This window comes from Arvicanthis niloticus, chromosome 12, assembly GCF_011762505.2.
Source record: "Arvicanthis niloticus isolate mArvNil1 chromosome 12, mArvNil1.pat.X, whole genome shotgun sequence".
In the NCBI taxonomy this organism is placed as follows: Eukaryota; Metazoa; Chordata; class Mammalia; order Rodentia; family Muridae; genus Arvicanthis; species Arvicanthis niloticus.
The window spans coordinates 44,024,541-44,041,778 of NC_047669.1; the positions used below are offsets into that span (position 1 = coordinate 44,024,541).

The following is a 17,238-nucleotide window of genomic DNA, read 5'->3' on the forward strand; positions in this document are numbered from 1 at the left end:
TTCCCAACCCTCAGGAATCAGCCCTAACACATGTACACACGGGAAACACTAATTGGACTCAGTGGATTGTATGTGTGTATAAATATTTCAAAGTAATAATTACAGAAGAAAAGGTCATGAATTCAAGAGGGAATGTAGATGTCTCCAGCAGTTAGCGAAGGGAAATAAAAGCCTGGAAATGAGATATTAGAGTGTTGCAGTACTCACGTATGAAATTCTCAAAGACTTACAATTAAAACCATCAGCAAAATTATTGTACGTCAGAGGATAAATAAAAAGCAGACTAATATGGAGAAAGAGAGTTCTAGGAGAGACAACTGGACTGAGAGTGTGGCATCTCTGGGATGAGCTATAAACCTAGAACAATGGAAACTCCCAGGAATCTATGAGGGTGACGCTAGACATCTAGCAATAGGGGATATGGAGCTTTAACTGGCCATGTCCTGTAACCAGGCAAGACTGCCAATGGAGGGATGGGGACAGTCACAGAATCTTAACCCCACATTCTTTTTCTGCCTAAAAGATGTGCAGGGGTGAAAAAAAATGGAGCAGAATTTGAGGGAATGGCCAACCAATGGCTGGCCTAATTTGAGACCCATGTAGTGAAAGGGAGCTCACTCCTGACACTATTATTGATATTCTGCTATACTTGCAGACAGGAGCCTAGCATAATTGTCCTCAGAGAGGCTTCACCCCAAAACTGATAGAAACTGATGCAGAGATCATGGCCAAACATTAAGTGGAGCTTGGGGAATATTGTGGAAGAGGGGAAGAAGAATCAACTAACCTGGTCCCATCGGGGCACATAGAGGCTGAATTGCCAACCAGAGAGCATGCATGGGACAGACCCAGGCCCTCTGCACATAGGTAACAGTTGTGCAGCTGGGTCTTCATGTGGGACTTCTAAAGTGGGATCAGGGGCTGTCTCTGACTATATTGCTTGCCTTTGGATTCCCTTCCCATAACTAGCCTGCTCTGTCTAGCCTCAGTAAAAGATGAACCTAATCTTACTGCAACTTGATATACCAAGTGGTTGATACGCATGGGAGGCCTCCCCTTTTTAGAAGCAGGGGAGATGAGAGAGAGGGATTAGATGGACAAGAGGGAGGGAAAGCTGTGATCTAGATCTAAAGTAAATAAATAATCAAAAAAAAGGCAGACTAACAAAGGCTAATTTCATGGTAACAAGATGAATGATACTACAAATCACAGCACTACAATTTTAATGAGATAAAGTTGGATTATTAGTTATTGATAAATTAAGACTTAATTAAAAAGACAGACATGTACAAAAATATAACAATGGAATATGTTATTTTTGTATAAATTTTAAAATATATAAAGATACCCAGCAACTTAAGATATCAAAGAAAGGCTAAGAAAGTAAAGACATACTTTATTTTAAATAAAATAAAATAGAAAACTCGTGCCAGCCTTGTATAGGTTCTAGTATATTATGCTTTTCTGTAGTTAGATTATTGTCACAGCAATTTTAGATCTTTTTTAGTGCTAAGTTGGAATAGACAAGATAAATAATAACATTGTTCTGCATGAAGTTTCACCTGTTTTCTCTTAAAATTAATTAAGATGAGATTCAACTATAAATTTCATGGGTTGAAGCATTATTAATGAGTAAGTAAGATTTTTTTTCACTGTAGAACATAAAATGACTGTGATACAGATTAATTTCATTTTTGTGCCTCTGCATGAATATAACCCGACACATACAATTTTCAAGAAAAGTGTGCTAATAAAATTCAGCTCTCATTATTAATAAATAACTAGCATAAGGTAAAATGCCATCTTTACTAGATTTATAATTTGAGGACATAAATATTTAAAACCTTCCTTTAATTTTTTAAATTAATATTTGCTTTGCATTTGTTCAAGGAGCACTTCAAATGACTCACATTGCTTTTGAAATGCTGATATGAGTGCATATGTATTATTAAATACTCATATTCCTGAGGTGCATCAGGGTCTTTTGAATGGTAGAAAACAAAACCATTGATTAAAAAAAAAAAAGGAAAGGAATGAATTGGAAAACAACTATTCTTAGAGACATGTTCTAAAACATATAAGAATACAATTTCAGATGACATCACTGGTACTGCATTATCTGAAGGATGGCCTTCTATGTGTTTTGTATATATTATTTATGCATTAGTATAATATACTTAATAACTGGAAGAATAGAAATTAGAATGGTGATTTCCAGGATTTGAGATAAATAGGTATAACTGGCTAACAGACACTAGGTTTCAAACACATTATTTTTCATTTACCTAAAATTATATACAATACTTATAAATATATATATATAATATAAAATATATATAAAATATAATATGTAATATTATATATATTATATTATATTATATTTTATATTATATATATGAGACATATATGCACATTGTATAAATTTATATCATTATGCCACTTAGGGTAATAATGCCCCCTCAAGAGCCATAGACTAACAAATATCCTAATACCAAACATGAAAGGCCTCTTTCCAAGTTGTAGTTCTGGTGACTCAAAGAGATTTTTAAAACAATATAAGCTATTTCTGTTGCCCCTGTTTGCCTCCCTGAAATCAAAGGTGAGTCACTATTGCTGGAGATGCCATGTACTTCTGATAAAGGGGTCAGAAGATGAGAACTGGACTTGACCTCAAAGCTTCCTTCCCAAGGACTGGCTTTCATAGTACTAGAAGGTGACATGCAAGTTGCTAAGTGGGGGAGAGCAACCAGTAGCCCTATCATCTGTGATGCCTGTGAACGACAGCAATGACTAGCATGACAAGAGACTACATTAAATGTACAATAGTGATACTTAAATCTTGGCAACCAACAGCTGTCTAAACGGATTTACAGCTGACTCAATAGGAGGGAAATCACACTTGGTTCTGTAAACCTAGGCAACTCTTTGTGACTACTGGCTAGTGAGATCATACATCCTAAAGGAAGATCTATTAGTGCCATGTTCCAAAAATCTGTATACTTTAAATTGCATTTTAAAATACTTATCCTTGTGTGCACAACAGGTGTGTGTAGCTCTTACCCCACATCAGAGAGGCTTCATTTTTTTAACAGGTAGAGCACATTACAGAAGTCATGACTGGCCAAAATACAGAGAATCATTGATGTTGGTACTCAGTCCCAGTTGATGCATGCGCAATGCAACCCCTACACCCATGGCTCAGGAAACATAATAGAAGAGGGGGAAGAAAGATTGTAATGGCCAGAGGCCTAGCAAGTCTGCTGTGAAGTTATGTCTTATGGTAATGACAGGGAACCCAGGTTATAAAATGGAAGCTGTAAAGTTTAGAGACTGACAGTATTTATGTAAGTACTACAAAATTTATGTGTGAGATTCATGTATGACACTGAAGAGATAGTGTGTAGGGATTGTGACTAAGATAACACTTAATTCTCCATTGGCAAAGTCAGAAAACCCAACACGTCTGTGACATGTTTGGGGGTAGGCAGCTATAGGCTTTCCTCCCTAAGCTGTAATGCATTGCATTTTAAAATCAAAAGCACATGTAGTTACACATATACCTAAAGCTCTCTTCTTCACACGCACACCTGAACTCTTGCCCATGCATCTCCACTGGTAATATGCATCTGGTAATAATGTCCTCAAGGACCCAAATATCATTAGATTTATCAATTTGGAGCAATATCCCAGCCAGCTAGCCACCAGCACTAGAAGTGGGTTGCAATCTTATATTGAGTTGTGCTACAACTCCTTCATAATAAAATAGCAAATTGGAGTGCTTTTCAGACAGTGTGGGAGACCAAAGGGAAATGTTTCTGCCTCCAGTAAGCACAGGAAGCCATTAATGAGCCATGTCTGGCTCTCCCACCATGCATTCAGCCACTGCCTGCCTTCTGTCCTCACAGAGGCTGTGATCATCAAACTCTAAAGCAGTAGTTGGAAAAATGACGCAGCTTTCCACAGTTTATGGGCTATATATACTTATATGTTTTATTTGAGGTTGGCAAAGAGAATTGAGTGCCTGCTATTGACATGAGTTTATATGGCACACTTTGTGCTCCTGGAAGAGAAGGGTTATGATCACAAAGGGAACAGAATGTTTTTTTTTTTTTTTTTTTTTAAAAAGATCAGATTTTAGTGGCTGTAGTTTTTTCATTCTTATTTTTGTCGTTCTGCATTTATTTCAATATATTTTGAGACAAGGACTAAGTATATGGGCCTGGCTGGCCTTTAACTAATGGTAAGTCTTCTGCCTCAGCTTCTAAGTTGCTGAAATTATAAGCATGAGCCATCATGCTACCCTTCTTGTATTTTAACAATGAAAGGGTCTTTTTTGTTTTGATGAAAACATCCATTATGCTCAGAGACTTTTGAAAGAATCATTAATGTTTCCTTTAAAAAGACATACTCACCTCTACAGTTTGCTTTGTTAAAATTCTCCCCATTGGCATTTATTCATTGTATCTAGGACTGGGCTATATATAGAAGGACACTTTTTTCCATGTAAATAATGTACACTGAAATATCATCCTATATACTTCTTCTCCTCTCCTTTTTCCCTTCCTCTCCCACCATTTCTATCTCCCCTAGACAGCTTCATCTTGACTTTTATGTCATACATACAGATATGATTTTATGCATCTATATTAAATCTAGAACACATATATTTGAATAAGAATGTCCCTCCCTCTGTAGGCTCATATATTTATGTTTAGTCACTAGGGAGTGGAACTATTTGAAAAAATTTGTAAGATTTAAAGGTGTGGCCTTTGGGGAGGAATTGTATCATTGGGTCAGTATTTGAGGTTTCAACAGCCCAAAAGTTCTCTCTCTCTCTCTCTCTCTCTCTCTCTCTCTCTCTCTCTCTCTGTCTCCTTATGTATCAGGATGCTGTTTTCCACTGCTGTTCTAGGGCCTGCTTGCCTTCCACTGTGCTTCCTGCCATGATGGTAATGGACTAAACCTCTGAAACTGTAAGCCAGCTTTTTCTTATAATAGTTGCCTTAGACATGGTGTCTTTTACAGCAAAAGAACAGTAACTAAGATACCATATGAGAGAAATGTGATATTTGTCATTCTGAGATGGCAACAAGTTTAATATGTCTATCTTAAGTTATATCCAATTTCCTGCAAATAGCATACTTCATTCTTGTCTATGACTGAAAATAGTCTCCTGGCAACACACAGCACATTTTTAGCCGTTCCTCTGTTGCCAGACACAAAGGTTGGTTCTGTCACTGAACTATTTTGAATAGTGCTGCAATCAACACCAATGTGCAAATACCTTTGTGTTGTACTGAGTTGGAGTCCTGGAGGTGGCCATGCAGTATCCGCAGAGAACAGCATATGAGTGCTTCTCTGAGGGGACTCTACTGTGGCAAAGCCAATGGAAACCCTTAAACTCTAGGGAAGGAAGGCCCATGGAAACCTCTTCTTACTTGGGAGGGACCTGTGGTGAATTTGGTGGCCTCTATGCTTATTCCCTAAATTTTGTGTGCTACAAACTCTCCTATGCTGTTTATACTTATAGCAATATTTAGTTTCATTTTGTCAGTCACAGGCCTAGGTCGGCATCATACAGGCTGAAAGCCCTGTGGGTGATTCTTCCTAGGATTAAAACCTTCCTCTCCTCTGTCTACTTCTGTTGATACTCCAGATGGGACCATTGATTCTGGGTATTTTGAGACAAGAACTCATATCCCCAGAGAAACAACTACAGTCACACTGAGTGACCCTGTGGCACTTAAGAAGAGCAGTGGGTCTTGCTTGCCTAACTTTTCCGAGGAAGCTATATCTGATCAATAGAGACTTAAAAATGGTGCCTGGAAAGAAGGTATCAGGAGTTGATAGCTGTATCTCAAGAAAGGTTGTTTGGTACAATGAGTGTGTCTCCGTTTGCAATTTAAAAAGGATTATGACAGAGGGATGCTGTTTGATGACTGGACTTATACCCACAAGTGTTTAGTCTGTCTCTCACCTTGCATAACTGTGTGCTCCCAGCTGGGTATATGCTCATGTCCACAGGACATGACTGGCTAGACTTTTATTTTTGGCTTGCCCAAATTGTGCTTTATAGTGCAAAATAAGTTTGGGGGTGGGTGGTGATTGTCCCAGCGAGAGTGGAGAAGGAGGAAGGGAACTCTTGAGGGCTTTTTATAATGATGGGGCTTATATAATGCTGATGGTTTGATTTTTTTTTATAAGTAAAATAACCTTTGATGTCACTGCTCAAGAGAGCAGGCTTGTGATTGTATAAATAAAGATGTCTCAAGCTATTTGGCCCCACCTGCTTGTAAGACAACAGGTGTCAACATCTTCATTTGCACCAATCCCCCTTCCCTGTCTCAGGACCTGAACCTCGCAGCTGGAGCTAGTCTCCATCAGAGTCCTTCAGATAAGTATGCAGGGTGGTATGGAAGGGTTAACGGTGGCTCTATTTCGAGGTTTTTGATTAACCTCATATTGATTTCCATAGTAGGAGGATGAGTTTACATTTATACCAGCAATGTATGAGAGGCTTCCTTCTGTCCACATCCTTCCCATCATTTGGTATTTGTTTTCTGTATGAATGTCAATATAAGGGTAAGGAGAGATCTCAAGGTAGTTTTATTTGCATGTCTTCAATGGATAGGGATTTTACGTTTATTGGCCATTTGTAATTCACCTTTTGAGAACCTTATCTTCATTTCATTAGCCGCTTTATCGAATGGGTTATTTGATTTCTAAAGCTTTTAGAATCCTTTCTCTAATTCAATGATATAATTTTTACATTAGTGAGAGAGGCACGTACAGAGATGATACTCTCCACACGCGGTGTTGACAATGACTTGTAAGGAGAAGCAAATAAATATCAATTTAATCAGAAAACTCATAATATAGAAATTGATCACTTTTGGAGTCACGAAGCCCTGTGTTTAGATTTTTTCTCGCAAAGTTTAAAATAGTCAATAAAGTTCTTTTAACAACTGTAGGAGGTAGATAGTATACACCATGCCATTATACAGATGGATGAGAAAATACCCAGGAGATCTACGAGCACATTCAAAGTCAGTATGAGGCAGAGTAGAAATTAACAGACACAGACTTTTAGATTCTCATAGTAGTAGTGATGGTGGCCATCACCCACTAAACCTTTGCCACTTCCTGGGCTGTTAGATACGGTACATTATTAGAGCTGGAAAATGATAGTCTTGAAAAAATAACTCATAAAATACATCATTTATAAACTTGTGTTGTAAAAGGTTCCTATCTTTTAATTATTGATTCTTTGCATCATACTATAATTTATTCCTGGACCAGTAAAATAAAAAGTATGTCTGAAACTACATTTTTCACCTTTTTTTTTTTTTTTTTTTTTACTAGCTATTTGATCCAATTTTCAACAGTAATTTAAATTGAATGTCTGCTATATTATTTTCTGTTATATTGGCTTTGGGTAGTTGTTACAAAAAATGTAACAGTCACCTCTGCCCCACATTATTAGATAATGAGTCATTTTGTTATGTATTTGATAAAAAAATGTGTTTTGGAAAAAAAATGGAAAGACATAAATGTATATGCATTGTGAGCACCATAGGTGGCCCTGATAAATCATTCTAAAATAATTTAGAGCATTTAGAGGTAATAAACTTAAGATATAAAACAGAATACTCTGAAAAGACACGGCAGAGAAAAAAGAGCTCATGTCCCCAAACTATGAATTTCATTTTGCTTTAATGAGCACACTTGGTCAAGAGTGTGTCCTGTAGAAGTAGTTTCTATTTATTACAACCCGAAGATGTTGCTGAATTCAGCTTCAGGGACTGAATCTGGACATTGAGTCAAGTTGCAGTACAAATATACAGAGCAGTTAGAAGACAAGAACAGGAACCAATCAAAACAAGTGGAAATGAGATCATGGGAGACAAACTAGATGCAAATGGACAATGTCCAAATAGCAAGGAACAGAAAATGAGGTGGAAATAAAAAGAGAGACAACACCTTTCAAATGGAAAAAAACCTCAGCCACTTCATAACCACAGATAATGCTTATGCCTTTTGTTGGATATATTAAAGAGTACACTGGTATGCAAATATGTCACTTCTCTTGGGGATAAAAACATTTACTGCAGTGAATATTTTCATATTTTGTTTTTTACTGTCAATGTGTATTTTCCAAGCACATTATGGTGCTTTAAATCTTAACATGTAATGAACACATTTTGGAAAATAATGTCATAACACTTCCTTAGCTTTATTTTTCCCCCTATATATTTATATGGAGTCATCTTCAACAGAATAGTTTTTAAGTTTTTTGTTTTAAAATATAACACTGCCAAGGGGATCTTATTCTTTCTTTTCCCCCTTAAATAGACAAATGGGCACAAGGACAAAATTTGCAGGATTTTGGTAAATGCCCAGCAATGTAAGGACTCAGCACTTTAGGAAATGCACAAAATACCATACTAAATTGGTACATGCGGTATGGCTTCATGAATAGCTATAAATGGCAATTGAATTTACTTTTCACTTCTTTACTCATAGTAATATATATATATATAAATATATGTATGTATATACATATATACATATATAAAATCATTAACATGTCTAGTAAACTTATAGGAGAAATCAATTATTATTGTGTACATCTTATTCCCTCAGTAATGCTTTGATGCATCGCAGAATCAGAGAAATGCATCAGAGGAAATTGCTGTCATTCTCCACAGAAAACTCATGCATGACATTATGCAAAGATTAATTTATGATAAATGATTTCAAGCCTAGATCTCAGAATAGCTTATTTAAATGACATCAGAAAAAAGCACCTCACCCGCAAAAAGGAGTCTAGAGATCCATTCTCCATATACTCTACCACGATCATTACTGGCCGGCCTGTAAGAAAGCAAGAGACACACATGATTGGAGCCATTACAGAGAGATGTGCTGCAGGTACGGATCTCTGGCTATTGTAGCTAATTTATCTGCATTTTTTTAAAAGATGAACTTTACTTTTCAACCTCTTTCAGGAAAGCCTACTCATATATGCATCTCCTTATGTCTATAGTATTATTTCTTTTTGAGTTCACAAAGGTACAGGGATTAAAATCTGAGTTACAAAGGAATCAAACATGTTTTACAAAATATCTTGTGATTGCTTATGCAGATTATAGTCTTTTTGTCCTGTATTCTCCCATACATGACAACCAACAGGCTCAAATCGAAATTTAAATGGTTACTTCTGCTGTCCTTGAAGTTTGGCACAGATTCTATGATGTTTCAGTACTCTCTCCCTGACTTACATTAGAGTGGGCAGTTCTGAAATTATTTCTAAATCAAAGCAGAAAGGAGAAATTCATAAACCCTCCTTGAGTCCTTATAAAAGAGCAGACATAGACTGCTTTTAAGGGATTCCAAGCAGAATGATTTTCAGTAGATTGATGAATGCTGCACGCTGGGCAGGATCTGCACGCATGCCTGATCATCTCTTTATTGGACACAGATTTGATAAGCGGAAGGACGATGGCAGTGCATGAAAAACAGGCAACTCTGACTTGTAGTCAAATGCAGATGCGAAGATCGGAAAGTGGGCATCGTTTACTTCTTCTTCAAGCACATCAATTGTTACAGTGCCCAATACATCTCTATAAGGTGTAGTATTTGACATAAATAACTTTGATTTGTTTCAAAGAAGGGAATGTATTTACTCTTTAGTATTGCACAGGTTTAAAAGATAAAATTCCAATTGAGTGGAAAATGATATTTACCTGAAATAGGAAATCTATCAATGCTTACTTTTTCTTTCCACATTCTTTTTATTTCCTATTAGAAGTCTTGATGATTCCATCTGAATGGCACATAACTATATTTATGACACACACACACACACACACACACATACACACACACAAATCTGGACAGAAATGTGCCAGTGCCAACGATGAAAATGAAAATGTTGGACTCGTATTTCAAGCCTCTTTTTCTGAACTCAAAGTCTTGCAGGTTAGAAAAGGTAGTCATCAGAAATTGCTTCAATGTATGCAAATGCTAGATTTTACATTTGAATGTATATTTTAAAGAAAGATGAGCTAAAGGTTAAAAGGTGCATTAAAGCTCCAAATTTATCATGCATAGAATTCAAACTTAAGGAATTTTTCATTTGAGAGAATATTAACTTATGTTCTATAATGCCCCTCAAGGCTATTAATCTTACCCATATGAACAAGGAACTTTATCACCAATTATAGACGTGAGATGAACTGTTAGCACTGTTATAGGTAAAAATCGAGAAGACATGGTTTAAACATGAAAAACTGACATTCTGTCTTTTATTTGTCCACTGATTTTAGGGAGCCAAAAAGTAAGGATCTAAGGCTAACACTTAAGTAGAAAAGTTGGTGGGATAGAAAGGCCAGCTTTGTACCTCAACATCAAATTCTGAGCAAAAATTCAAGTAGAATGGTATTGGGTTATGAGTATTTAGGAGGAATGTTGAGTTACTGCTCTGAGTATATGAATCATCTTCCCTCTGTGTTTTCATGCCTCTGTAATATCTCTTGACCATTATTGCCAAGTGTTCATTTTAAAGCATCTATTTTTCAATAATGTGAGTGTTATTAGAATCAAAAGCGCTTGTATAAACTTCCTTGAATTGCCCCGTCCCTATTACACAGATAAAGAAATCAAGGGATAGAAAAGTGAATTGTGTTTTTTGAGCCAAAACCCAGCAAGTAGCATTAGTAGTCATCCTGGCTGGTGCTTGGGATATTTTAACCTTTATGGCATGGTTGCATCGCAGAAAAGATTACTGGATGGTACCTCTACTTCTGGTTAGTCATTCTCTTCAGTGAAGGACATCATCTTCCTAATCTACCTTGCCACCCTTAGCTCTCCTGGCTATCACTTTCATTTGCTCAATTATGCCTTCTGCTTTCCATTTTGCTAGTTACCTGTTGGAGTTATTTCTTAACTTGCTCCTCTCTGCAGGGCTACCATAATGTCCCCAGTTCCAACTCCACACTCCAGAATTTAAACCCTGCATACTCTTGCAAGGTTTTGCACTGATGTTTCCCTTAAACTCCTATCTCTGTTATGGTGTATGCTATGACGTGCTATGCTTGGTCTTTATCACGTTGCTTGGCTTTCTCTTCTTCCTGTAGAGACTTGTGTCCTCATTCATTGGATTTCTGAGAGTTGTTTCACATAGGTCTGAGCATAGTAGATACTTCAGAAAATCAATCTATGTTTTCTTATTGATTTCACTATCCTTGTGAAAGTAACGCTAAATTATTTCAGCAAGAATTTTAATGATATGAACTCAAAGTATCCTGGGCTTAGTTCTATCTATAACTAACTCTTCTGTAGGTACTTTTGGCACTCTTAAACCCGTCAGTGACAAGTTTCACTTCTCATAAGCGCAATGATGAATTAGATGAAGACTCCCCCTGTTTCTTGTGAATTAGAAGCTTCATTTGAGCCATTCTTTTGCATTTTATACAGCAGTGTCAGTAGACAGTAGCTGGATTGAAGAATTGTGGGTTTCTTTTCAGACTACTGTTATAATTTAATCTGTAATTTATTTCCTAATGGTTTTCTATAAAAAATATGTAGGCATATGTGATAGCTATTCCTGGTTGTCAACTTGACTACATCTGGAATTAACTACAATCCAGAAATGGAGGGCACACCTGTGATCCAGATCGCAAGGCTGGAAGACACAGGTTTTTGACCTGGATCTTGTCATGGAGATCTTGAGGCACAGAGGCCATGAAAGGCTTAGGCCCAGGCAAAGTAGTACATGCCTTTAATCCCAGGAGACTGAGGCAAACAGATCTCTGAGTTCAAGGCCAGTCTTTTCCTATCTGCCTTTGGAGGAAGATGTAGCACTTTTGGCTTCTCCAGCCCCATGTCTGCCTGCCATGCTCCCGCCTTGAGGATAATGAACTGAACTTTGAACCAGTAAGCCAGTCTCAATTAAATGTTGTTTTTTATAAGAGTTGCTTTGGTCATGGTGTCTGTGCACAGCATGGAACCCTAACTATGACTATATAATGTGAAGATTAACATAAACGTGTGGTCCCCTATTGCATGTATGTCAAAAAAATACATAGGGTTAAGGGAACTTATAAAAATTTGAATGTCATTCTTTATTTCTGTTTTAGGTGAGGAAAGCATTTTAGTAACCATGCTTTTTTTGTCTTGCTTTTTCAATATGCACAATTACATATGTAAATCATATATCATATATTCTAGGAGTATGACTGCTCCTAGAAGATATACTTGGAAGTAATCGATTCCATTTCTAAATTTTCAAAAATATCTGAGCTCATTCCTTTAGTACATTTTAGTCTGTTACCTCAAATGCCTCATAACACAGCATCGTCCTACTGATTGAATTGTGCTACTGACAATGAGCGAATTCCAGGATGCTTTAACTACAGTTAGTTCTCAAAATTACCACCTAACTTACAGAAAGTTCATCGGTTTGATATTGCATCTCTCAGGCCACCCAAAGTTATTGTTTTCAAAATTGTAAAATTGTAAATATCCAGATATTGTTATGGGTAGTCTTAATTATGTAAGAAACAAAATCTGAGAAATTACTTATATTAAGATAATCACAAAAGTCTTTTATCATTTTTTTCTATTATAGATGACAACTATTTTCTTTCATTTGAAATATTAAAGTATTTATATATAATATGTGCATGTACACACATATCAATGCATATATATTATATATTTAAATTTTTTCAAGTACTTCCCAATACCTACTATGTCTTTGATTAAGTAGGTTTGCAGAATCCACACAATTAAATGACTCAACTATTCTCATGGTGGTATTAAGGAAAAGAAAACAGAATCATCCTTTAAATTTCTCCATAAAAATCTCAGAGAAACTCTTTGTTAGTGAAATAGATTTTCTTCAGAGAAGATTTGTGATAGAAGGGGATTACGGAAATTTGCCATTTTTATATAAGTAATGAGCCTGTACGGGATGTGGTGTTTTGAATCAGCTCAGCAATTTCTAATGTGCAGCCAGTAAAATGAAGAATCGAAACGAATCTCAACAACCTCAGAACTCTATTACAGATTTAAATCATTCCAGCTTACTTAACATTCGATCATGTCTATATTTTGTCTACCAGGCTATAAACCTGCAGTGATAACTTGGATTGACAGAGCGCTGGTATTTTTTTTTTTTTCTACCTGCGTGCAATTCAGCACTCCTTGAGCCAGTTATTTTATCTACTCTTCCTGCCTGCCTGTTTTATAGAGAGCAAATTACAACTATAATCTCCTCTCGGTTTGGTAATAAATGAAATAATTTTCTTATCTATGTAATGTTTTTCACAGATATGGATAATATAAATCTGAAAAGATATAATGTACTAAATTATTATTTTTATTCACATGATAACTGCCAAAATTGGGGAACTTTTGTACTTTTAAAGTATTGCCTGGTGAGTATCAGAAACCCTCCCAAGCAAAACTCATCTTCAATGACTTTGAATCTTAAATTATTTTACATTTATGAATTAAAATTTAATGTATTTTAATCTAATAATTTACTACTTGTATATACAAATCACATACTTAACAGGTACTATGTGATATTTCAGTAATATGTGATGTTTCAACAGACACACATTGTGCAATATTTTATGAAGAATAAAGTATGTATCCTTAAACTTTGTGAGTTTTTTAAGGGGAAACATTCAAACTCCCTTCCCAATGTTTTGAAACATACAGTGTGTCATCATTCTCTCTATTCAGGTCACTACACTGTAACACATCAGAATTTCTTGCTCCTTGTTGCGCTTACTGGAGCCCGATGTTGGACGCCAAACTGTTGCAGCCCGTACTGCCCGTTCCGGTCCGAGGGTCAGGGTCTAGCGAGAGAGAGAGTGGGGATAAAGGGGAAGAGACGCGAAGAATGGAGACAAGACAGAGATTCTGATCAAGTCTCGTTTATTGAAGGGAATTCGGAGCTATTTATAGGTTTTTGCCACGTGCCTTGCAGGTGTTGATATGACGTAAGCCTTACAGGCATCTATAGCGTGGACAGCACGTGCACCGCAATGCCTTGCAGACGTGGATAGCACGTGTGCCTTACAGGCATGTATGGCGTAGATAGCACGTGGACAGCACGTGAACTGCAATACCTTGCAGGCGTGGCCACCACGTGCACCTTGCAGCTGGGGGCAGTAAGCAGCAACACAAAATATGTGGGATATCAGAGTGTGCTTCAGCTGTTGTAGGCTATTGAAAACCAAATCTTTCGTCAGGGTATATGGTTCCAGATGGCTGCAAAGTTGATCTAGCCGCTTTCTGCTAAAGTCGGCTCCCAACAGGTCCTATATAATTTTCTATCCATTTACCACTCAACCACTGTTACTCATCCCAGATTTTTGGTAATCACCATCCTTCTCTCAGCTGCTCTAAGATAGACCAGTTTCTATTGCACCCTGGAGTGAGAGAATGTAGTGTTTATTCTGTTTAACACAATGATCTCTGGCTCCATCTGTGTTACCAACATTTGTAACACTTCCTCCAATGAGGACTTTTTCCAGAATTGAACTGGAGGCCATTCATGTTATACTTTAGCAAAGGATAACTTTATTCTCAATTCTGTCTGTGTCCTGAAAAATTCTAGTGAAGCTGAATTCAAAAGTAATGAGCTTAGTTGTTTGAGAGAGAACATTTCAAGGTGGCATCCTCTCTGTGTTCACTGCTCAGTGCTTTTAGATATATAGTTGAAGAGAGCAGAATGAAGTATAAAAAGCATGTGGTTTGGCAAATGAGTAATTTTAAAGTTGCAGTAAAGGTGGGTGCAGACAAAGCATTTAACAATTTGTAATTGTCAAAGAGATTACAGCTACTAAAGAGAGAACATAGAATTTATACTGGTCATTGGGAAAATGCCTGGTTTGCAAAACTTGACCAGCTAATAGATTTCGGATATGAATGTAAATTCATTAGATAATAGAATAGTTTGCAGACAGGACTCTAGCATAACAGTCTTTTGAGAGGCCTCACCCAGCATCTGACCGAAATGAATGCAGAGAACCACAGCCAAACATTAGACGGAGCTTGGGGAGTCTTGTGGAAGAGTTGGTGGAAGGACTGAGAGACTTGGAGGGGACAGGGACTCCACAAGAAGACCAACAAAGTACCCTTGGGGGTTCCCAGAGACTGAACCACCAACCAACATGGGTTTCACCTAGCCCCGTGTCCCGTTCCTCCCACCCCCCACCCCGTCTCGTAAGATCACATAGCTTGGTCTTCATGTGGGTTCCCCAACAACTGGAGTGGGGGCTGTCCCTGACTCTGTTTTCTGTGGATCTTGTTTCCTTAACTGGGCTCCCTTGTCTGGCCTCATTGGGAGAGGATGTGTCTAGTCCTTCAGTGAATTGATGTAGGTTGGTATAGGGGGTGGCTTCCCCTTCTCAGAGGAGAAAGGGAAAAGGGATAGGGGAGGGGCTGTGTGAGAGGAAGACTGGGCTGAGATGGGGGGTAAGATCCGAATGTAAAGTGAATAAATAAATTAATGGAAAAGGAAAAAAAAAAGGAAAAGAAAAGAAAAAGTCTTCCTGGAGAGGTGTTTTCCAATGGTCAGGCAGGAAGGATTACTAAGGCCTCTACAGCTATAGTCTAAGTGAGGCAGGCTAATGGGTGAAAGTGTAGGTGTTACTTGGTGTAGGTCTTACTTTTTTAGATATGCAAAATGCAAGCAATGATGAGGGTGGCAGAAGTCTACCCATAGCATCTAGAAAGCGACCGAAGCCAAGCAATGTGTTCCAGGGTCAGATTCTCTGCAAAGAGTAATTGAAAAGCCATTGATTGAAACTGTGAAGGTGAAACTTAAGTCACAATTAATGTGCTAGGATAATGTAGATGCCATAAAAGTGGGCCATTCAATGGGGGAGGTCAGCAGGCACTCAATGGAGCTGACCAAGTGAGATCTCAGTTCCTACTGGCAACAGAGCTGCAATGGCAGCCAGACACCAGTCGATGCCGTCTGTTGAAATGCCTTGATGATATAGCTGCTGTGTGTTCTGGTTGTTTGCTCTGCTGGGTTCTGATCCTGGTTTGATCTTAATTTTCTTAGCATACTCTGTTCCTGACTGAATGGGAATATTAACCTGTCGTTGTGTATTAGAAGCATGCAATCTGTTGTTCTATTTTTTTTTAATTAAAAAAAAAGGTATTTTTCCCCTAGACAAAGAATTACAGGCAACTAATGCCTGCTGGGAGAAAAATTAGCCTCTTCCTAGGATGCTTCCTTTTTGGTTGTCTGGTACAAAGTGGGCAGTCCTGAAGTCACATACGCACAAACAATAAAAGTTGACTTACTGGGTGTACTTACATATTTGTTCAAACACACACACACACACATACACACACACACACACACGTACAGTCATACATGCATACATATGTGTGGATGTAAGAATAATAATCAAGGAAAAAGAAGACATCAACTTGAGAGTTGTGGGGAGTTGGAGGGAGGGTACCTGGGAGAGCTAGAAAAAGAAAAGGGAACTTATATACATTTATTTCAATTAAAACCATCTTTTTAAAAATTGTGTATTTATTCCTCAACAATAATAAAATTTAGAATTTTAATATACAGTGAAACAAATAAAGACATTTCTCGGTGTTTGCAAACATCTGGCATATTACTCTTTGACTTGCTGGGACAACAAATCAGTGTTCCTAGAGGTTTTGTTTTTTAAATTATGGTGTTTGAAATGTGCTTCTGTGGGGCTAGAGACCCATGGGGTGGGGCAGGGAGGGGCAGAGGAAGCATGGAACAAAAGTAGGATTGAGGCATGTCCGGGAAATCTTGTCCTGAGATGACAAGACATTCCCCTGGTCCCTGACCCTAGCCTGTTTGTCCTGGGGTGCATGTAGCTCTGTGTCCCCATCATTGTCTCACTGGAGGAGGTCAAGTTTCCAAGGCCAGGTTAAACTTCTTCATCTCTTATATGGTCATATCCAGTAGCCCCTGGAATTCCTCCTTTGCCCAGGCCAATAATGTAAACTCACCCTGAAAGCCTCTACCTGTGGGGAGCCGACAGAAGGCGGCTATCATCCTTGCAGTCATCTTGAGCCATATACCCTGACAAGAGACTTGATTACATCAGCCTACAACAGCTGAGCACACTCTGATAACATCTTGCTTTAGACACCCAGGATCTTCCTTTGGGTGTGTGAGACTTAAAGGTGTGTGACTTAAGGGCGTGACTTAGAGAT

At 37.7% G+C, this 17,238-nt stretch overlaps 1 protein-coding gene across 1 annotated transcript in view; it reads right to left on the minus strand.

The window, feature by feature from the left end:
- The window catches only part of Epha6 (EPH receptor A6), an 851,223-nt gene that overhangs the window by 136,950 nt on the left and 697,035 nt on the right, over nt 1–17,238 (minus strand). Inside the window, exon 13 of the mRNA XM_034515065.2 lies at nt 8,813–8,874. Within this exon, the coding sequence (XP_034370956.1) occupies nt 8,813–8,874 (62 nt within the window). The remainder of the gene's footprint in view (nt 1–8,812; nt 8,875–17,238) is intronic.